Source organism: Monopterus albus, unplaced genomic scaffold, assembly GCF_001952655.1.
Source record: "Monopterus albus unplaced genomic scaffold, M_albus_1.0 scaffold3.1, whole genome shotgun sequence".
Lineage (NCBI taxonomy): Eukaryota > Metazoa > Chordata > Actinopteri > Synbranchiformes > Synbranchidae > Monopterus > Monopterus albus.
In genome coordinates this window covers 4,660,605-4,680,967 of record NW_018127883.1, presented here as the reverse complement: position 1 = coordinate 4,680,967, position 20,363 = coordinate 4,660,605, and the positions used below count along the sequence as shown (strand labels likewise).

Sequence of the window (20,363 nt, the reverse complement as noted above, 5' to 3'; positions counted from 1 at the left end):
ATTTTCTAGTTTCAGACTCATTCACAATTTGTTTATTTTTCCTGTTTCAGCAGCATATTAACTTCCTTTTGTGGAGTGCATTATGTTACAAGAGTCAAAAACCAGCCGTATTTACTTTGAGCAAACCTTCAAGTGTCAATTATGATCTATAGTGTAAGCGCAATTCAAACTCAGGCCACTCCCTCCCTGATGATAGCATGGAGAATTAATTTGGCACACAAATTGCCCACTTATGACCCCTCTAATCTGGTTGGTATGTCTCTTGATTGTAAACACCTTTCCGCAATCTTGTTTATGAATCATGAAGAGGTGGAATAATTCGCTAAAAGAAACACGAAGCTTGAGGGGGGGGAATGCTGTAGTAGAATTGTTTTTGTCCTGTTAACCATCTTGCAACTACTCGGTTTTATGTGACCAGAGGCCTCTTTTTGGGGGCCGAACCAGATGTTGTTACCCACTGACTTAAATTAAACTGCATGGATGAGTGATGGCAGAGGTAACACTTCTGGTGGCTGGCGTAGGCCGTGTGTTTTAGGGGGGAAAGACAATGGAGGCAGATGATGGGAGGGCCGAGGGCTAACCCGAGGGGTGGGGCAGTTCTCAGAGCCCGACAGCAGGCGCCGCTGCTCCAGCTGCTGAGGAGGGAAATCCTGTTGCGTGCAACAGCGCAGGGAGACAGAGGCGCGGACGTGGAAGAGCAGAATGGCAGCTGTTAATGAAACACAGCGACACCGTGAGAACAAGACGCTGAGCTTTCACTAACACCGAACTCTAAAATCTAGCACAAGCTACTGGCAACTCGACTCACTTCACCGCGTGTGTCAGACAAAGTCGTCATGGACGGGGGCCTGGCTGTTACTTTATTATCGGTTGCGATGTTTGTCGGTTGTTTTTTACTTGGATTCATTCCACTGTTGTTCACACTTTCTGAGGTAAGTTTGAGTTTTTTCTTATTTTGATGTCCTCCATGAAATGGGCGAACACTCATTAGATTATTCAGTCACGAGGCAAAATAGTTGAGTAATGGCATCAAACTTAATTTTAATCTGCGGTGTTTTATCTTTCCCTCCGTGACTTGGACATCTTTGTTTCTGTATACAGTACTATTACAGTACTGAGCCAGCTCGCAGGACTATTGCTTATTATGAATATCTGAGAAATCTCCAGCTGTGTTGTCTGTCAGATGAGACCCGCTGATCCACTGAAAACGTGTTGATTTCTAGCGAAGCCTTCGCTTCGTCTCCATCCTGGGGGCAGGACTCCTGTGCGGGACAGCACTGGCCATCACCATCCCAGAGGGAGTGGGCTTACTGGAAGAGTCATGGAGAGGTGAGCAGGGTGTCTTACCCATGCCCAAATGGCAACATGAAAATGAACTGGGGTCATACTCATGTAGCTCTGTATGCATCCTGAGTGTCTTGCCTACTGATCAGAAAGTCTGATCAGTAGGCAAGTGTGTACCACAGGTGTACCCACGAAATGTACACCGGTGTTTGTAGCTATCTGAAAAGAATGATGAAGCACATGGGGATAAAAGCAGCTCAGTAATCTAAATGTGATGTGTGCATCTGTGCCTCAGTGTCTTTTATGTGGATTTGATCAAAAGCATATCCTGGCCTTCATCTTCTCTCTGCAGTGTCCTCCTGCTCCTCTGATGCACCATCTGGTCTGAATGCCAGCGAGACAAATACGTTGACAGAGAGAGGTCCTTCACCACCTCGCTTTTTCATCGGGGTGGCTTTAACTCTTGGGTTCATCTTCATGTTTGTAGTGGATCAGATCGGAAGCTACCTTTCCATGCGGGGCAAGTTGAGAGAACCCTCGGCTGCGTTATGTAGATTGTCTACTTTACAAACATTTGTGACCGCAACATCTTCAATGTCTCGTTTCAGATCAAGCAACTTGTTTGTCTAATAGAGTCGGCATCACAGCAACTCTGGGGCTGGTTATTCACGCTGCAGGTACATACGCAACAAAACATTTACCATACATTTCTGTTTACTTGTGTTTGCCCAGTTTACACTATATGTTTCAAAGAATTTCAGACCACACACATGGAAAGTTCCCAACAAAGCGCTGGAGTTATTAATGTCCTCGTGATTATTTCATTGGTTCATTTTTGTGTTTCAAATTACTTCATTTTGCTGACTCCTTAGCATAACCTGGGGGCTTCAGCTCGGTTCAGACTAACTTCAGATGTATTATCCCAGGTGGGAAATTTGCCATGCAGTGTGGCAAAAATGGACACAAACAAGACTCTTCCATCAGTTTGATGTGATATGCAATCCGCTGAAGCACAAACATCAGTTGAACAAGTAGACAGTGCCACCATTAACAAGATTTTTCTTTGCATATACATAGCTGATGGATTTGCTCTGGGTGCCGCTGTGGCCTCGGGTCAAGTGACAGTGCAAGTCATAGTCTTTTTAGCAGTTATTCTACACAAGGTGAGGCTCCCCGAAAGGACGTTTCAATCAAATACACAACAGTGCTGATCACGAATGAGATGTAATAGTGCTGATAAAAAGTCCTGACGATCTTACTCATCTCCTACAGGCACCTGCTGCTTTTGGCTTGGTCTCCTTTCTGATGCACGCAGGCCTTGAAAAGAAGAACATTCAGGAACATTTACTGGCTTTTTCAGCTGCATCACCTATAGTAGCTATCGCCTCTTACTTCATCATCCATTCAGTAAGAAATCACAGACTACCATTTAGGGTCTGTCAAATATAAGATGATGTCAGTGATTATACCACTTCAATTCTGTATTATTTGATCTGGTGTGTGTGTGTGTGTGTGTGTGTGTGTGCGCGCGCAGTCTGGCAGTTCATCTCACAATCAGCTTAGTGCAACAGGTGTGGGGATGCTCCTCTCAGCCGGGACTTTCCTCTATGTAGCCACAGTGCATGTTCTTCCAGAGATCAGCAGCAGCAGGACAGGCCAACCCTCCTCAGACCTCCAGCAGCACACTGGAGCAGAGACCCACCAGCTACACTACCTGGGGTTTCTGGAGAGCGCCACTCTCATCCTGGGGGTCGGGCTCCCAATGGTGCTGGCTCTTTGGCTCAGTGACGACTGAGGAAGGAATGTCAGGGGTTTTAAGTTAATTGCAAAGCACAGTGCTCTGCTGCCACACCTGAAAAGAAAGCTGAGCACCTGTCTAAAGTACTGAACAGTGTAACGTCAATGATGGGGCAGATAAAATGTGCCTTGCTGTGTTTTGATATCGGTGAAAAGTTCCTTTGAGCTATTGTTTATGTATCAAGAACTTTCCAGTGGGTATAAAAAATTTGATAACTAATATGTTGCCCCTTAGGAGACTGAGTTTCATTCCAAGAAAGCAAAAAGGACACAGTTTGTTGCCAAGGCTCTCTGAGGGGACAAGCCAAGTTCAGTGGTGAAATCCCAGTAACTTGATACAGATTTATAGGAACAAACAAATCATTTCATGCTGTCTACTACCCAGACAATTAGAGATCTAGGTTGTGAATTTTTGTCATGTCATTAAACACAGAATAGTACAATTTACCAATGCACAGGATGTGAAGTTTTTGTGGGGTGGCTACAGCAGGTGCTGTAAAAATCTGCAGTTACCAAGTGGGTTCTTCTAATCACAGCTACTTCATTGAATTTATATTTAAGAATTCAGCTTCTCTATTTATCAATGATGCCTCCTGCTTTTCTCTCAGGTGATTCTTTAGTGTACAGACATGGTAAACAGAACCGTGTCTGCTCGTGTTCTGATGCCCTGTTCAATTGCTTATTGTTTTACTCTATACTTTTCCCCACTGAACATGTTTTTGATTGCAGAGGTAAACTAATGCTAATTTATGTTTAATGCATCATGCTGCACCTGTCTTACAGCTGGACATAGGTAGATGTGCTAAGCAAATCCATGCCAAAGTTAAATACAGATATAGAAACAAAATATCAGAATTATGACAGGTTACACTTTAAAATATGATTTATTAATAAAACACAATTAAGTACTATAAACTTATAAAACACCTCAATCATCTAGGGTCTTCTGCTCCCTGTCTTGTTCCCTTTCATCCTCCTCCGTGTAGCCTTCGTGACCTCTCTCCCTCCATTCAGGGAGGCAGAAGGTATCTTTTCTCCTGCCCCCTGACTTCCTCTTGGTCACTCATCTAATCCCTATCTCACCAGCAGCACAGGGCTGTTATGCTATATTGTGTCATGTTGGCTCATGCAGTACAAACAGCTTGATTCAATGCATGTGTTAAACTGTTTACAGCTCTTAGACAAATGCAACCTGACATGAGGGGTCACAACAAGATGTTGCTTAATTTTATGAGGTCACATTCCAAAAATTGTTAGAAACCACTGTTGTAAAGCACTGCACAGTGTTTGTTACCCTGATGGGAGATCACCTTAAGGTCAGGCAGGGCTCTACAGTTTCATTACAAACTTTTATAAAGTTAAAACCTTTTAACTTAGAAAATGGAAAATATATGGCACAATCCTATGGACTCAAACTATGCAGTTCTATCCAATACGACTGTAACTTTGTGAGTCATTACACCCAGAAAAAATGACATCTGTTAATCTACATAGGCCCCTTTTGGCTAGAAACGTTTAGCCCTGTGTATTTTAGTCCTGGCTTCCCCCTCCAGCAGCAGCTGGTTATAACGTGTTCACATACTTGTGTGGCATATCCTCTACATTTTTAAATTGCTGATATGAGCTATGTTTTTCTGTATTGTTTTTAGAACTGTCACTTATTTTAACTGCAAGTCCTCGTCTAAGCAGCTCTGGATGAGCACATCAGCTGATGCAAGCATTGCATTTATGTCTGAGAGGAAGCGCTCATGTGAAGAGTCTTTCTGATGTCAGAAGTCATTTCTTTCATAGTTTCATGCTGCTCATGGTGGCAGTCAGCTGAGCTTCCAGAGCCATCTGATCAAAGGTCCGACTGTGTGTCTGCTCTCTCACTCTCTCTCTCATGTGAAAGGAGGCCCGAGCCAGCCTCTGTGCCTCTTCCTGTATCTGCTCTTGTTGTTGCCGCAGTCTCTCCCTCCTCCAGTCCTTCATAGAGATGTAGCTTTCTCTGACCTTCCTCATTGCCTCCTCCTCTCTCTGCAGCTTCTCTCTGAGCCTCTGGTGGGAGATCTGTCTGTGTTTGTTGTGTTGCTGTGTCTGCTGAGCTCGGTTCCTGTGCCGGGCTGAAGCGTACAGGGCAGCTCTCTCCATGCGATGCTGGCTGAGTTGGACCAGGATCTGTTTGCTTGCGAGCTGCTGGATGCTTTGCAGCTTAGCCCTCAGCTGGACTCTCTGAATCTGCTCCTCCTCTTGGGCTGCCTGCCCCTGCAACTCCCTTAACTGTGCGTCTACAGCCTGGGCATGTTTCTTGCAGGAGTGTTGCAGCTTCTGTTTGAGAGTGCTCCTCTTCTGTGCCTCTGCTTCCTCCATCTGTTGATCTACCTGCTTTTTCAGCTTTTTTTTCCCTGTGATTTTGCTCCTGCAGCCTCTTCCTTTCCTTTTTATCCTGCAACACTTTGCTCCTCTTGGCCTTCTGCTCTCTGTCTACTGCTACCTGCCTCTCCTTCTCTTGATTCCTTTTGTCCACCTCGTTCTTCTCTCTCAGCAGCTTATCTTGGTAGTGTTTGCGTCTCTCTGCTTCTTTCTGTGCAGCCTCTATCTTTTCTCTGTGTTGTGCCTCCACCTCTTCTTTCTCCCTCCTCCTGTGGTCTTCTTGCAGCAGCACCTTCTGCTTGACTTGTCTCACTTTCCCTTTCTGCTGATGTTCCTTCAGCCTCTGGTGAGCCTCCAGCTCCTCGTGCCAGCATTGCTTACTCTGCTTCAGCTTCTTCCTTCTCTTTTTCTCATACTGAGCCCACTGGGCCTCCTTATGCCTGTGGGGCTCCTGTCGTTCCTGTTCCTCCTGCTGACAGAGCTTCAGGCAAGCCTGCTCCTCCTGCTGCTTCACCAGCATGAGAGCTGTTATCTTCCTGTCTCTCTCTGACAGTGTGACACACATCTCTTTGTTGATGTCCTTGGTGAGCCTCTCAAGTTTCATCTGGGTATTTGGGGAGTGTCTGAAGTCGCTGCAGACTGTACCCCTGTCTGCATCTCTGTTACCAGTAGCAGAACATGAGGACCTGCTCACAGATTCCCCTTTAAGGCAGAGATCTGCATATGGGTTAGACCCTGTTGTCTGACTCTCCACTGAGTGGTTGTTCAGTTTGGTTACAGGCACCTCTTCCAGGCCTGAGATTTTATCACTGTCTGGCCACTTGTCCCCAGCCGCCTGGATAATCCTCTCCCTCTCCTTTTGGCACATTTGTAAAAGCTTCGTTCTCTCCCTTTTGTAGGACTCATGTATAACTTGCACCGTCTCAAAGGGCACATCACGCTGTTCTGCAATCAGCTCGCTTAGTGATTTAACCAGAAGTTGAACAGGTTTGATGCCGAGCCGTGCACAAGAATGCAGTGAGCGTGGGCTCGTTAAAACATATCGACTCCTCTCTGCTTCGGCCGAGTTAAGGTTATTCAGGTCCAAACAAAGCACAGAAGATGTGGACCTTAGCTCCCCCATGATAAAATAACAGTTACATTACCTGAATGCAAAAATTAAGTACTCAAACTCGCTCTTGTCCCCTGTGCTCCTGCACATTCCGAGAGGTCATTAAGGGATTACTACTGCGTCTTTCCAGGAAATCTGCCCTAAATCTCCTGTCACTGTCTCAGGCTCAGCTGTAAAATGACACATAGGAAAATCGAGGATGGAAATGTTTCTTTGTCATATTTAAAGACAGATTTATTTAGCTTTACAAATCTAAAAAAAAAATCTTTGAATAAAATATAGCACAGTAGAATGTAATAGTTAATCTAAATTTTTGCTAGTAGCCAACTATGACTTAGAATTTATCAAGCAGCCTAATACATTAGCTATACTTTGCCACATGAAGCCTACATGTAGCGTATTACAAAGCGTAATGAACACGTTTAATAAGTTAAAATGTAATAAGCAATGTATTGATAAACAGGAAATCAAAGGCCATAGTGACAAATAGTTTAGAGAAACCAAAAGGGAACAGTTTTACATTTTTTAAGCTTTAAAGCTTTATTTTAAAGTTAAGTGCAACTTACCTGTTATGCAATTATTTTAAGCTGCAGTACTCTCTACGTTCAAGTAAACATGTTTTACCTTCTTTTAATACAAGAGAAAATAAACACATAAAACGTTTAACAACAAAACTAACCACTTGTATTGTGCCATTGTAAAGAAGCATAAAAATAAGCCTTTTAACAGCAACAGCTCGTGCTAGACGGCTTGCACTGACACAGGGGCGCTTCTGGTTACTATGACAACAAACAAAGAAAATAAAACAAAGAGCGGCTCTCTCGCGCCCAGATACTTCTACACAATTACTAGTGCGCCATCTACCGGTCAACGTGTTTTCACTATCGCCCTGAAGTTGGTTTCACATTCGTCAGACGATCGGCCATCCAATATTTTCAAGATATAGAATTAATAATATTAGTAATAATAATAAATTTGAAACCTCACAGGGTTGCCATAAATAAATAAATATAGTAAATACAATTATTACAAGCATGCAGCTTTTCACATGTATGGACAGACTTGCCTATGTAGTCAATCTGATAAACACAGTAGCAGTAGTAGTATGTGATAACCATCACACAGTAAATTTTAACACAAGCTATTTATGACAATCTATCCAGTGGAATAACTGAATGCTTAGCTTATCAATTGTAATAGACCTATATTAACAATGATTATATTGTATTTTTTATTGTTTTTGTTTCCACTGTTGCAACCTTTATCCTTCTCCTCTGTCATTTATTCACTCTCTGAAATAAAATAAATTGTTTTAAATATCTGACAGTGCATCAAGCAGTAGGCTCAAACCTGCTTAGTAGGTTAGAGGGCTAGGAGTAGTCTGCTGTGTTTAACGCAGTGCCTTTGCTGGATGATGTCACCATATGGTGCTGCAAAAGTTTAAGCAGATCAAACCTTTTGCTGCATTGGGTTGTTTTGTCAGAGCCTCTGCAGTGAATGAAATCCCCAATAGCAATGAATGGAGAGAGCTGTGGTTTTTCACAGCTTTGAAACTCTGTAAGTGCGGCCTTGTGGCTCCCGGTATATTTAGTGTGTTTAACTTGAGCACGAAGGGTGCCTTTGTTTTATGTTCCACAAACCATGAGTGAGTGAGTGAGTGGTTGGTTGATAGGAGGTGGCAGGTCTGGTGTCATGGTGCAAGGACAATAATCTCAGGCTCAACACGAACAAGACGAAGGAGATGATAGTGAGCATGAAGGAGAGGAGACCTCATCGGCCACTGTTCATCCAGGGGATCGAAGTGGAGAGGGTGAGCAGCTTCAAATACCTGGGTGTCCACATCAATGAGGACCTCACCTGGACACTTAACACCACACAGCTGGTCAAGAAGGCCCAACAGCGGCTGTACTTCCTGGGGAGGCTGAGGAGGTTTGGCATGTCGCCTAGGATCCTTTGCAACTTCTACAGCTGCATCATTTTGTGTTACTTATTTATCTACTTTATATTTCATTTGTATTTTGTGGCATTCATGTGGATGGCAAAGTAAGAATTTCATTGTACAGGGAAACACGTTTCCTAACTGTGCATATGACAAATAAACACTTTGAACTTTGACCTGATAGTCGTTCTGTGACTGGATGCAGTGGTTATCTTACTGAAAGTTATTTTCTTTATTCCTTGCTCTTCTGTACTTTTATTGCATTCAGATTTTTTTATTAAAGTAAAACAACACTTATTATTGTTGTTGAAGAATTCTACATTTCACTTTTGGTTTCCTTTTGAATAGGAAAAGAGCAATGCAAAGCTAACTTCTTCGTCTTCCAGATTAGTGAAATGCTCCGGCGCGTCCTGCATCTGTTTGCTACACAGGTAACTTGTTGAAGTTGAAAGGAAAAAAAAACCTCATAGATTCACTTAAGAAGCAGAGCATATAATACGTTCACCTTTAGGGTGGCTAAGACAGAGAGTCTGAGGTTTTTAATAGATTCATGGTTTTAATGTTCAACCAAGTTACTAGCACAACTGATTTTGCTAGCTAGCATCGGCTACCGTTGGCTCAGACGAGATTGTAAACTGTTCAGAATTTCCGTGTTTGCGCTGGTGACCCGGCAGAAGTTTGTTTCTATGGTGTTAGCGGAGCAATGTTTTCTGTTTTGCTTAGATAATTTAGCTGCAATCGAATGTTGTTCGCAGTGCTCCGCTTAGCTTTAATATTACGTTAGCTTTAGAGATAACGCTAACGTTAAGTATGAATACCGTTAAGCAGTCGTTTTACGTTAATGTGGTATAATCATAATCACATCAAGTATGAATACCGTTAAGCAGTCGTTTACGTTAATGTGATATAATCCTAATCACATTGCGCTATTCGTCTTTTACGTTACCTGATACATGGGACATTTTGTGCTTGACCGACTTTGAACATGCGATGGAGTAGCGGATTATTATCTTGACTTTTTCGACGTCCTTGGCTAAACTTTGTAAACCGGCGAATGTTTGTCGCTGTAAAATTAGAAACAGTGGACAACTTTATCCCGAATCACATCATCTGTATGGGCTATTTAGTCTTCAAGAATTGTTTTCAGAAGGTAGATAATCAGCTTTAACATTAACAGAAACCAGTTGTTTACAACGTTGTTTGACCTGTTAATGTCAGCGTGTTTCCTTATTATAAGGCACAATTCACTCACTAAGTAGCCATGAAGAGAGTCAGAACCAGTGGCGACAACGAGGCTCCCCGGCAGAATGGCTATGCAGGCCGAGGGAGAGGAGAGCAGCAGCAAAATGACGGGGATGATGGAGACGGTGCCTTCGGCCCAGCTGACCTGCAGGACGACGAGGGTGACCCGAGCCTCAGGAGAGAAATCCGGAGCAAGTACAGAGACCTCATCAACTCAGTGCAACGTAAGATGAAGAGATGGGATGAGCTGGCAACTGATGTTGTTGTTTGTTGACAAGTCTCTGATGTCTGACCTTTTTGTCTTTTATATGTTTTAGAGAATCGAGAAGATATGCTGAGTCCTTCTAACAACAAACTCACAGAGGTTTTAGAACAGGCAAACAAGCTGTTTAAAGATGGTAGGTGTGATACAGTCACAGAAGTTTTGAATTTGGGCTGCAGGGTTGTGTATTCAGTAGTCTCATGGTGAGCTATAGTGCTACGCATAAAAGATCTCAATCAGAGCAAATTCTTAAAAGGTGATTTTCTAAATCTTGGTTATTTCCATAAGTACCGGAGACTAAACCAATAATGAACGTTGTGTACTTGGCATAATGCCCTTGAACCTAGTTTAGTTTAATTTCGTCTGTGCCGTAGCTCTTCAGTGCTGTTCAGATAACTATTTTTGGACAACATATCAGCCACCTGTAGTCTGGTCAGTTTGAGTTCACTGTTTTTCCTTGTAGTTCGGCAGGCGAGGGAAGCGGCTCTGGATGCCCAGCTTCTTGTTGTGGCTACAGACCTGGGAAAGGAGAAAGCCAGCCAACTGTTTGTTGAGGGCACCGCTTTTGACCCCACTGCTTTTGCTGAGCATCTGGTGAATATTGATATTATCTGTGCACAAAATGCCTGCATGCATAACATATCACAGTGAAACTGCATATAGAGAGCATTGGTTGAGGAACACAGATGTGCACTACTAAGGTGGCCCAGTGACAGGGGAAAGTGTCTTGTGACTAGAATGAAGATCTGAAGTCGCACTACTGTAGATGATGTATACCAGATGGAAATGCTCCCCCATTCATTTAACTGAACAGAAGCAGTTATATCTGCTGTGTAAATACATAACACAGGTGCTATGTATCATTTAAGACAAAAAAAAAAACAACTTTCCAACTACAGTAACCAAAAATAAGCATTGTATCGTAATGGAGAACCCCTTAAGGATCTTACCTAAATGTCAGTTTCTTGAATAATCCCAGTGTCTTGCAGTCTTAAATTATTACAGTATTAAATTATTTTATTGGCTGTTGAAACCAAAAGAGAAAAAATAGCAACATAATAAATATATAATCCTATATAATGTAGAAAATTGTAATACTTTTGCAAGCACCAGGGCTTCCTACATTGCATTGCTTATGCGGACATGTCTCTGCCTGTCTGACAGCTGTCCTTCATGGGTCTTAATCGCCTAGAAGATGGGGAGGATGCAGCAGAATGGGGGTGGAGCTGACGGCTACCTGCCACAGGATGCCTGGCACAGAGTGGCCAGGAAAGCAGAGTGCTGTTTCAGTACAGCACCCTCCTTCCACTACATGTGAGTGCCTCAGCACTTTCTGTGCCAGCTTTCACTTAAGTGCATTTGTTTGTAAAAAGGCACAGTCATGGTGCTGTAGTGTCCCCAATAAACTACATATTATTAATCAAATTCAACACTGAAAGATCAGAGAGGGTGCACATTAAGCCTACAATTTAAAAACTGTTAAAATGGGTTTGTTATTACTATTGTTTTCAGGTAAATGATCACATTTTTCCTAGTTTATTATTATTCCCCAGCAGTATTTTCTATCTCTGACTTCTTCAATCCTGTGGCTCCTTTTACCAGGATGGGTTCCTTCCATGCAGAGCCTCCTCCTCCAAAGCAAAGGATAGAGCGGCAAAGGAAAGCACCCACCAAGGAAGCCAAAAGGATAATGCCTACTCAGGTAGCTCTGCTTATACTTTTATGGCTCTACTTGTCTACATGTAATGTAAATGCCTTTGGAAGCAGATACCAGAAGGACTAATGTGTCAGATAATTAAGAAAATGTTTTGATATCCAAGATACTTGCTGCATCACAATAATGTTATTTTGCAGCTGAAGAAAATGGAAGAGTCTCATCAAGAAGCGACAGAGAAAGAGGTGGAAAGGGTCCTGGGACACCTGAAACGTTACTACCAAGATGATCGTGGGTTTTAAGTTAACCTCACATACTGTATATGAAAATTCATCATTGTATATAGTTTTGAATATATTGTAAATCTGTCATGGGCTATTGTGTGTCTGCTCCGTTCACAGCAGAATCACCAATATATTACTACGAGTTTGTCATTGACCCCAACTCGTTTTCCCGGACAGTAGAGAACATTTTCCACACGTCTTTTCTCATCAGGGTGAGCTGCCTGTGCTAAAGTGTTTTTATACTGACCTTGTCTGCACTTTAGTGAGTCTTAATCGTGTGATAATGTTTGTGTTTCAGGATGGTTGGGCACGGATGTATCTGGATAGTGCCAAATTACCTTGTATAGGTGAGAAGATGTCACATTGTTAGGTTATTCTGAAAAAAAAAAAATTTAGGTGAATTTTTTGGTCTGTGCTGTATTTTTTTTATTTTTTTTTTTATGTCACAGCACCTGTAGAGGAGGGGGAGGTGGAAGCTGGAGGATCGACCAGTCGTAAACAGTGCATCATCTCTATCAGCCCGAAGACGTGGAAGGTCAGTAGGTTTTGGCCTGAACACAGGACTAAATCTAGCTACAATACAAGACTTATAATAAAAAAACAAAATAGTTTTGTGTGTCTGGTCATAATTTTATTATTCTGTTTGTTCTTTTTCAGGAGCTTATTGATGCTTTTGACATCAGAGACGCAATGATTCATCCAAACACACAACATTGAATGACGGATGGCACCATTTTTCATCAGCTTGAATTATAAACATTGATTTTAGTTGTATTGTTATTTTTTTCTTTTTTTTTTATCTCTAAAAGCAGAGTTACTTGTAAACTCTTGTCATAGTGACAAGGCAGGGAAATTTTTCTACTGTAGATAGTTTTAATACTTTTACTGTTTTTATGAGTGTAAATAATAAAGGCAAATGTAAAAGCTGGTGATGTTTTTTAAATGTATATATAGCATGTGTAAATAGGTGTTTAACAATGACATCAGTTTTTATTCTTTAAAAGTGTCAACATAGTTTATTGTGTATGTTTCTGATATTTTGTCCTTAACACGTTTTATAACAATATAAGAATTAGTGAATGCTGAAAAGTTAAAACCTGGGTTTACTGGTGCTCTTCATTTATATACACACCAAAACTTTATTAATCTCCCTCTGTTATGATTTCTTTGCAATAATTCAACCCTGAAGGCCCGATTGACATGGTCTCCTCCACGGAGTTGGTGTTGTGGGGATATGTCTGCTACTTCAACTGAAGCGTTGATGTGGGCTCTGATCTGAGGCGCCTTTAACTGGTGATTTCTGAGACTGGAAATCCTGATGAACTTCTCTAGGTGATGTTTGGTCTTCTGTCCTCAAGCAGCCTTTGTGATCATGTTTGATGGTTTTTGCGGCTGCACTTGAAGAAACTTTAAGGTTGTTTCGAAAGGTTTGAGATTGACCTTCATCTCTTTAAAGCAGTGATGGTCTGTTGTCTCTCTGCCTCCATCTAGCTGAGTCATTTTTGCAATAATATACACTCACTGGCCACTTAATTAGGTACACCTGTACAATTGTATGTAATTCAATGCAACACCTTCGCCTTAACATCTGTGTTAATGAAGCTCAAAATGTTCTAGTTTTTGGTGAAATTGTCATCTAATGTATAAATTCAATTATTTGCCCATTATTGAAGTCATATACTTACTGGACTACATTAAATTCAGAGGTGTTCCTAATATTCTGAACCTCTCATGTATGTTGCTGGGGAGGACACAAACATAGAGCCCTCTCTAAATATAATGTGGTCCAGTACAACACCACCTTTAACTGACCTGTTTGTGTGTAGCTGCCTTACGCCGCACTGTGCTCTTGAAACCTCTTCTGCTACTGTATCTGCTGCTCTTCCACTAATCAACTTGTTCTGTTTGTGTAAGGTGCAGTGCTGTGGTGTAGATTAGCCAGTAGTTTCATTATTTTTTGGCCCTTGATGATGTCAAAACAGGTAGAGGGAATTCTAAAGTTCCAACAATATGGATAGACCCCTGTGGGTCGTCAAACTCAGACCTGTGGTATAACATATACTATCAGGATCCATGTTTCTATTTGGACTGAGTGAACTTCACTATGATCAAATTTAATTGGGTGAACACACTGATATCATCATGGCTTGTTGAAGTGATGTGCTGCCGTCATCGTTTCTATTTCTGAGTTTCTTAAAGAGAAAGGCACATTTTTTGCTGCCTCCCATCTCTTCTTCTCTATGTTTTCCCTCCAAAGCAGTGCTTCAGTTTGCTCACCCATGTGGTGATGTGAGGCTAAGCTCCATAGCTGGAGAGAGTAGCTCCCTTTCCCCCCTCACTCATGTCATTAGGTTGGATTCCTTTGTAAGGTAAATTCTTATATAACAATGGCTTCAAAATGTATGTCACGGGAGCCCCATGGGCAAGGCAGTGGAGAGCATTTATTAGTCACTGAGGCAAACACATTTAGACGCGCAGGCGTGCACACGCTCACTGTAGCTCCAGCAGAGATCTGCCTGCTTTGGCAATGCTGAGTCTGAGTGATAACGATGCAGTTCTGCAGAAAGGTGCTCTGCCGGCCGTGTAGTGCCAGAGTCACTTCACCAGAGGAGGACATGGAATACAAGATGGGGAGCTGCATTGGAATCTCACGCAGCCAGGTAAACAGAGGAGAGGGAGTGTGCTGAACAGAGGCTGTCTGCAGTGTAGTGCCAATGCCTGTGTGACTGAGCAGAGGGAGAGTGCAGGAGTAAATGGAATACATTTTACTGTTCAAGAGCCAAGTGTTTACTCAGGCAAAGGCAGAGAGAGAGAGAGAGAAGGTGTACTTTAGGGTTGGAGGGGGGTGGCGTCAGTGGGGAAAACACTGTGGATGGAGAGCAGAGGATGAGGAGTGGAGTAGAGAAGTGAGAGGATGATGCTGATTGTAGCAGAGAGAGCTATCAGGACGGAGCTGTTATTTATTACACTTGCTGTCTCCACAAACTGGGCACTCAGCTGATGAAGGCCTGTGGTGATGGCAGATTATATGATTCAGAATACATTTCAAAACCCTGTAGTCAGTATCTGTAAATGTGGCTCCTGAGTGGACAGTTGCTTTATTATTCTTGCTGCTGATGGCTTTGTCACAAGCAGGTTTGTGCGTTTGTTTCAGCTGCTGTCCTCGCAAAGCTATAGAGACATAGTGGATGGAAGCAGTGAAACAGCATCACTGTACTGAAGAGAAAATCGGAAGCAGTGAAACAGCATCACTGTACTAAAGTGTAAAAGGTTCGGAGACAATTAGGATGAAAATAATTACAGGATTTACAGCTTTTTACACGATCAGTCGGGGAACTAGGATGTCTGACACCTTGTCCTCCTGTCCATCTAGCATGTTGGTTTGTTTACAGTGTTGTACCTCCAGCTGACTGTCAGGTCTCCTGAGCCTGTCAGAGCAGGTGGCCCCCACCACTACCACCCTAAGCAGACATGGCTTCCCCGGCTCAAGTTTGGTTTCTTCCCCTCAGTCCTGTCCCCGCTTCTGTCCCTGTCCTCTGTCCTTTCCTCCCGCTCAGCATGCATTACAAAAATAGCGACAGAGAGACTGAGGCTACTCAGAAGAGAAGACAGAAGCAAACACGAGCCTTAAGCCTGACAGTAAACACAGATTGGAGGGCTTTAAAAGCTTGAAGCAGACACTGCTTGTGGAAAAGTCTCTTGTTTGCTGTGGTGAGTAATTTCTGATTGGTACAGATTTTGGATTATTTGTTTGGTATATAGTAGTCCTTTAAATGAAGGAGGGCAAATATGTTGGTCAGTAAATGAAGGGAAAAGGAGACAGGTCGGGGACTCTTAAAGCTTTGGTTTTATTAATATCTCAACTGATGTAGTGATTTCACTGTATCTATTGATTAAACCACAACTCAGTCTCTTGACTTGCTGAATTAGATTACTATCTGAGAAATACTATATTGTATTATGTTAAAAATTCTATTAGAAATACAGCACTCAGTTTTGTTAGAAGGTATTGTTCATGTTGGGTTTTTGTGTCAGTGGAAGAGTCGAGTATGGGGACAGGAAACAGTAACCTCATCTAAACAAAGATGCTTCATGTTGAGTGATGGACAGTTGAGAAGAGACCTGGCAACAGTTTAATCATGTGACTTCCCCCCAGTGCTTTCTGTGCTGCCACAAAGCCCTGAAACGTCGCTGCCTGTTCAAGTGCACACTCATCCACAATGTGGGGGCTGAAATTACACCCCAAATAGCAGGCAGGCTGGCATGGCAGAGGAGCTGCCACACCACATAACAGAAGGAGAAATACAGCTGTTTATTTTTGGCATCAACATAAATCCACACAATAAAAACAGCAATGAGAAAATAAACAATAATTCAAACCACGATTTAATGGTTCATAACCAAAATATACAGCCTCTACATTTGTTTGCAATTGAAATGTGCATGGAAAACATTGTGCACAAGACTGGAAGTATAAGTCTAACAGCAGTGCACAGGGCACATCTCTATTTATAAATTCTTGCATATTCAAGTCAGTGTTTTCTGACTAAACACACAGCTACCATAGCCACATGAGTAATGCACAAATGGCCAGTCAATGGCATGTTTACTGCTCTGCTATAGTACATAGAAAGAAAACAATTGTTGTTTTGATAAAGTTATGAAAATGGTGCTATCTGTATTTGATATAAAATCAATCTGTTGTTAAAAGCTGCTGCCATTGCAGTATCTTCAGTGTTTTTCTAAAACATATGGCTTATAGTGATGGCAAATTAGATGAGAGATATGTCTGGAAAATTTTAAAAGCTTGGACCTTACCTTACGTTATGTTCATGAATAGACTGAGCTAGGAGACATGAGACACCGCAGTCGGTTGTTTACCCCATAGAGATTCACTGACAGGATTACCCAGCCTCGGTCACTGTGTCAGTAAGCTACAGTCACTCCGCATCACATACACAGGCACAAAGTGACAGACTGCAGGCATAGCTGTTCTTATTGCAGGTCATAGTAACTTCTTTCTGTAGCATTTAAATGTATCTCATATCTGGGAATCTACTTTTATAACTGTATGATTATTTTGTCATCAAGGATGCCGGTTTTCCAGCTTTGAAGTCCACTTGAGCAAAGATAAAACCTGCACTTTGGTCCAGGAGGGAGGTCTTACATCACATGGCCTTTCTCTCTCTCCCTGCTAATTCAACCTCATACCAAAGACCTTTAATCCTGCAGAGCATGAGTCTGTGACCAGTGAGGAACGGCATCTCCCCTGTTCACTTTCTTTCTTGAACCTGAGAACGGCTGTATGCTGATAGCCCTTCTGTGCTAGTGTTTTACAGCCAGTTGATGTGAGACTTGGTTGGTCTGGGCAGTTGTGGCCCTGCAGCTGGCTGAACAATGGGGAACATCAGCAGCACACCGGAGGTGTTGGTAAGGGCAAACTCACTGGCACTGGATGGTTGAGATTGCTACTTGCTGCTCCCATGCTGCTATATATGCCTTGACGTCTTTCGTGTGCAACTTTAGTGCACAACTAACAAAACTAACACCTACTGGTACAATTACTAACTGCTAGCTTTGATTTTTTCTGCGGTTTAACTGGTAGGAAGCAGAGATAAAAAATAAATATTAGATGTTTCTGCCATGCCATACAAAATATTTACTGCTCCAAGCTGCTTCTAAAACCTATCATTCCCATGAAGGATGGAAGGCCAGTGTGTATGCTTTCAGCTTCCACTTTGCAGTTTGTGACATTAGTTTTGTTGAATAATCCATTTTTTGTAGCTGCAAAACAGCATTGTCATTTCTATATGTGAGGTACCTCAGTCACATGTATTACTGTCATCTGTGCTACTGATGTACCTCAGTAGCAGAATCTGGGATTATCCTGACAAACATTTGCCTCCTGAGCTATAGAAATACAAACCATGCACACTGGATCTCATTGGATGTGATTGCACAGTAGGATTTGCCATTGTTATTTTTGCCTCAAAACACAATGGTGGTTTGTTTTCAGTGTGTTAGAGCATAACACTCCTGCTAGGCACGTACTGTGGGTTTCTCCCATAAAGATGAATGGATGCTTTCATTCCCTATTACAGCCAGAAGAGGGCGCCTCAGAAAATGTTGTTCTCTTTCCACCCCAGGAAAATCAAAACGACTCCATGCAGGTACTGTGTCTTTTCACATTGAGCATGCCATTTTAAAAATACTCCTCCTGATTTGTTATAGTGCCCAGAAATTCCTCAAACTACATCATTGTGAAAACGAAAAGATTTCAATCATCAGGTGACATTTGTTTGGTCATATAGATGTTTTGTGTGTTTTTTTATTTCATTTTTATTATCATTGATATCATAGTTAAATGGGCATGACATGGGAAAATGTCTGGAAACTTGTAGTTCCTTGTGACAGCAAGTGATGCTCTTTACTACCCTTATCCGGTTTTATGCCCTGGGTTAAGTATGTTGTATATTTATCCCACAGTGTGTCTGTTGGTTTTTCAGGAAGATAAAACTATGTAGGGTCCCAAACCTTAGATTACTACTAATATCCAGCAACAGGAGACACCCCAGTTTACACTATCCAGCTGAAAATATTCAGTGTACTGATGTGGTGTTTCTCACCTGAGACCCAGTCAAGAGTAACACTGGTAAGGAAAAACTGATATGTCTATGTTTGTAGTGAAGATGTTGGCAGTAATGTCACACTGTAGTAACAATAAGGAGCTTTTATAGTGGAGGAAGATGTGTTTTTGACAAGGACCCATGTGTGTATGTAGGCTAACCAAAGCTTCTTGGACTTTAACCTGATCCTCTCGTAGGGGGTCACTACAGGCACGACCTTTGGCCTAATTCCCAGCATTCACCTGCAGAGGCAGTGTCAGTCTGTCAGTACAACCAACCAGAAGATGCAGCAGTGAGGCAAGAGCGGAGGTGGCTAGGGAAGGACGGAGCAAACAAAAGAGAGGAAGGATAGAGAGAGAAGGAGGACGGGAGAGGAAGAGAAGAAAGCTGAGTGGAAAGAGTTTACATGAGAGGGGGGGAGGAGAATTCTCAGCACTCAGTCAAGTCTCAGGAGTAGGCACTGTGTTTGTCAGTGTGGTAGTATAGTGTTTCTAGACACCACACACACCTACACTGCAAGAAACAGAGGAGGCTCGTGCTAATTTAACGGGAGTGGCAGCAGCAGAGAACAGGACAGGACAGTGGAGAGGAGAGGAGGTAAAGAGGAAGTTAGCTGAGTCGGCACAGGAGAGGGAGTGTCAGCAGCATGTGTAGCAGCATGTTTGTGTCGTTGTCTGCCCCGTTCAAAACACAGAGCCCTGCAGAGGCTTCCTGTTCAGTGAGCAAGGTAGAAGGGTAGCAGAGGAGCTGCACCGCACTGTAGTCACCTTCAGCACTTCAAAGCACACAGCTGGGTAAGTACAACACAGATGCAGGGCAGGAAACTTGTAGGGTGTGGAATCAAAGGAAAGAGGGGTATTATTTCACTCAGGAGAGTGGCCTGGATAGAAAGAGCAGCTGTGTTGATTCTGTTCAATGTCTCTGTTTGTGACTTAAAAGTGTTTGTGCTTTATTTCTTTTTCTCTGTTTACAACAGTGATGTGTAAAACATTGAAGTTTTGTTAGCACATGGGCACTGACATATTGAATTAATGTGCTCTTACTCATGATTAGACGAGGAGCAGTTTCCAAGCAACCTCAGCTTGCTTTCTGTTTTGTTCCTGTGAGTTAATTAATAACAGACAGCGCTTTCTACATGGAGGTCAAACTAGTTGAAACAAGGCCTTTTCCATCTCACTGAGCTGACACATTGTACAGTGTCCCCACCAATGACATCTTAAAGGACCAGGAATATGGTGAATAGGTGTTAGTGTGAACTTGAGCATGCTTTGCTAGCTGTTGCTGGTCCTCGTCATCCTGTCTGAAGTTGATATCAGTGGAGAGATTCACAGTTTCCACTCTGACAAGGTGAGTGAGTTCAGGCAGGAAACAGGAAACCAAACACATATCAACACATAGCATCTCATGATAAAACTCATGTCTGCTTGAATGTTAAGAAGGTGTAAAAGAATTTAAAGAAAACAAACTGATCATGAAACATTATAAGAGAAAATAACACTGGGAGATCACAGGCTTGGTTTATATGCAGCAGTGCTTTTATGGCTTCAGTGTCTTTCTCTCTGTGGTTCTCTTATCTTTTATTTTTTTTATTTTTATAATTTTTATGCATTTGTTTTTACCAAACGTATGATCAGGGTTCTTTTAAAAACAACTTTACCAGGATTATATTTAAAAATAACCTAATTCTTTCTGGCTTTAGCTTTGCATGCATGGGCTTGTGGTATATCTGCATATTTGTATGTCTGTGCAAATGAACATTTCTTTCCCTGCACTTATGCATCTCAGGTTATACCTGAATGGGTGACAGTGAGT

The 20,363-nt window shown here is 42.3% G+C and overlaps 4 protein-coding genes across 12 annotated transcripts in view; 3 read left to right on the top strand and 1 right to left on the bottom strand.

Moving 5' to 3' along the window:
* The first annotated feature begins 126 nt into the window (after positions 1-126).
* LOC109959411 (zinc transporter ZIP9) lies at positions 127-3,526 on the top strand. The gene is made up of 7 exons (XM_020598747.1): positions 127-932; positions 1,224-1,329; positions 1,637-1,804; positions 1,893-1,961; positions 2,362-2,447; positions 2,557-2,691; positions 2,819-3,526. The coding sequence occupies exons 1-7, from the start codon at positions 837-839 to the stop codon at positions 3,077-3,079; spliced, it is 921 nt and encodes a 306-aa protein (XP_020454403.1). The 5' UTR covers positions 127-836; the 3' UTR covers positions 3,080-3,526.
* On the bottom strand, positions 3,011-5,449 carry LOC109959416 (coiled-coil domain-containing protein 177-like). Its single transcript, XM_020598760.1, has 2 exons — positions 4,009-5,449; positions 3,011-3,075 (listed from the first exon to the last, which is right to left on the bottom strand). The coding sequence occupies exon 1, from the start codon at positions 5,428-5,430 to the stop codon at positions 4,867-4,869; it is 564 nt and encodes a 187-aa protein (XP_020454416.1). The 5' UTR covers positions 5,431-5,449; the 3' UTR covers positions 3,011-3,075; positions 4,009-4,866.
* A 3,899-nt stretch (positions 5,450-9,348) lies between these two features.
* nsmce4a (NSE4 homolog A, SMC5-SMC6 complex component) lies at positions 9,349-12,852 on the top strand. The gene is given in 12 exon segments (XM_020597202.1): positions 9,349-9,633; positions 9,721-9,949; positions 10,043-10,123; positions 10,451-10,581; positions 11,152-11,205; positions 11,207-11,301; positions 11,590-11,689; positions 11,842-11,932; positions 12,043-12,137; positions 12,224-12,272; positions 12,375-12,460; positions 12,583-12,852. Coding segments are annotated over 11 exon segments (1,047 nt in total). The 5' UTR covers positions 9,349-9,633; positions 9,721-9,744; the 3' UTR covers positions 12,643-12,852.
* Positions 12,853-14,301: 1,449 nt separating this feature from the next.
* tacc2 (transforming, acidic coiled-coil containing protein 2) overlaps positions 14,302-20,363 on the top strand; it is a 47,586-nt gene continuing 41,524 nt past the window's right edge. For 7 of the 9 annotated variants that reach the window (XM_020603229.1, XM_020603171.1, XM_020603220.1 and 4 more), the window contains exons 1-2: positions 14,302-14,585; positions 18,027-18,095. In XM_020603229.1, the coding sequence (XP_020458885.1) occupies positions 14,475-14,585; positions 18,027-18,095 (180 nt within the window). In that variant the 5' untranslated portion in view covers positions 14,302-14,474. Of the gene's footprint in view, positions 14,586-15,367; positions 15,637-18,026; positions 18,096-20,363 lie in introns of those variants that run through there. The other 2 variants (XM_020603211.1, XM_020603190.1) reach the window with 2 other exon arrangements.

Excerpts from the sequence above, each read along its gene's own strand:
- LOC109959411 (XM_020598747.1), top strand. The coding sequence starts at position 837 with ATGGACGGGGGCCTGGCTGTTACTTTATTATCGGTTGCGATGTTTGTC. Across the intron at positions 1,805-1,892 it reads AAGCTACCTTTCCATGCGGG|ATCAAGCAACTTGTTTGTCT; the intron begins GCAAGTTGAGAG and ends GTCTCGTTTCAG. Across the intron at positions 2,692-2,818 it reads CTTACTTCATCATCCATTCA|TCTGGCAGTTCATCTCACAA; the intron begins GTAAGAAATCAC and ends GTGCGCGCGCAG.
- LOC109959416 (XM_020598760.1), bottom strand. The coding sequence starts at position 5,430 with ATGGAGGAAGCAGAGGCACAGAAGAGGAGCACTCTCAAACAGAAGCTG.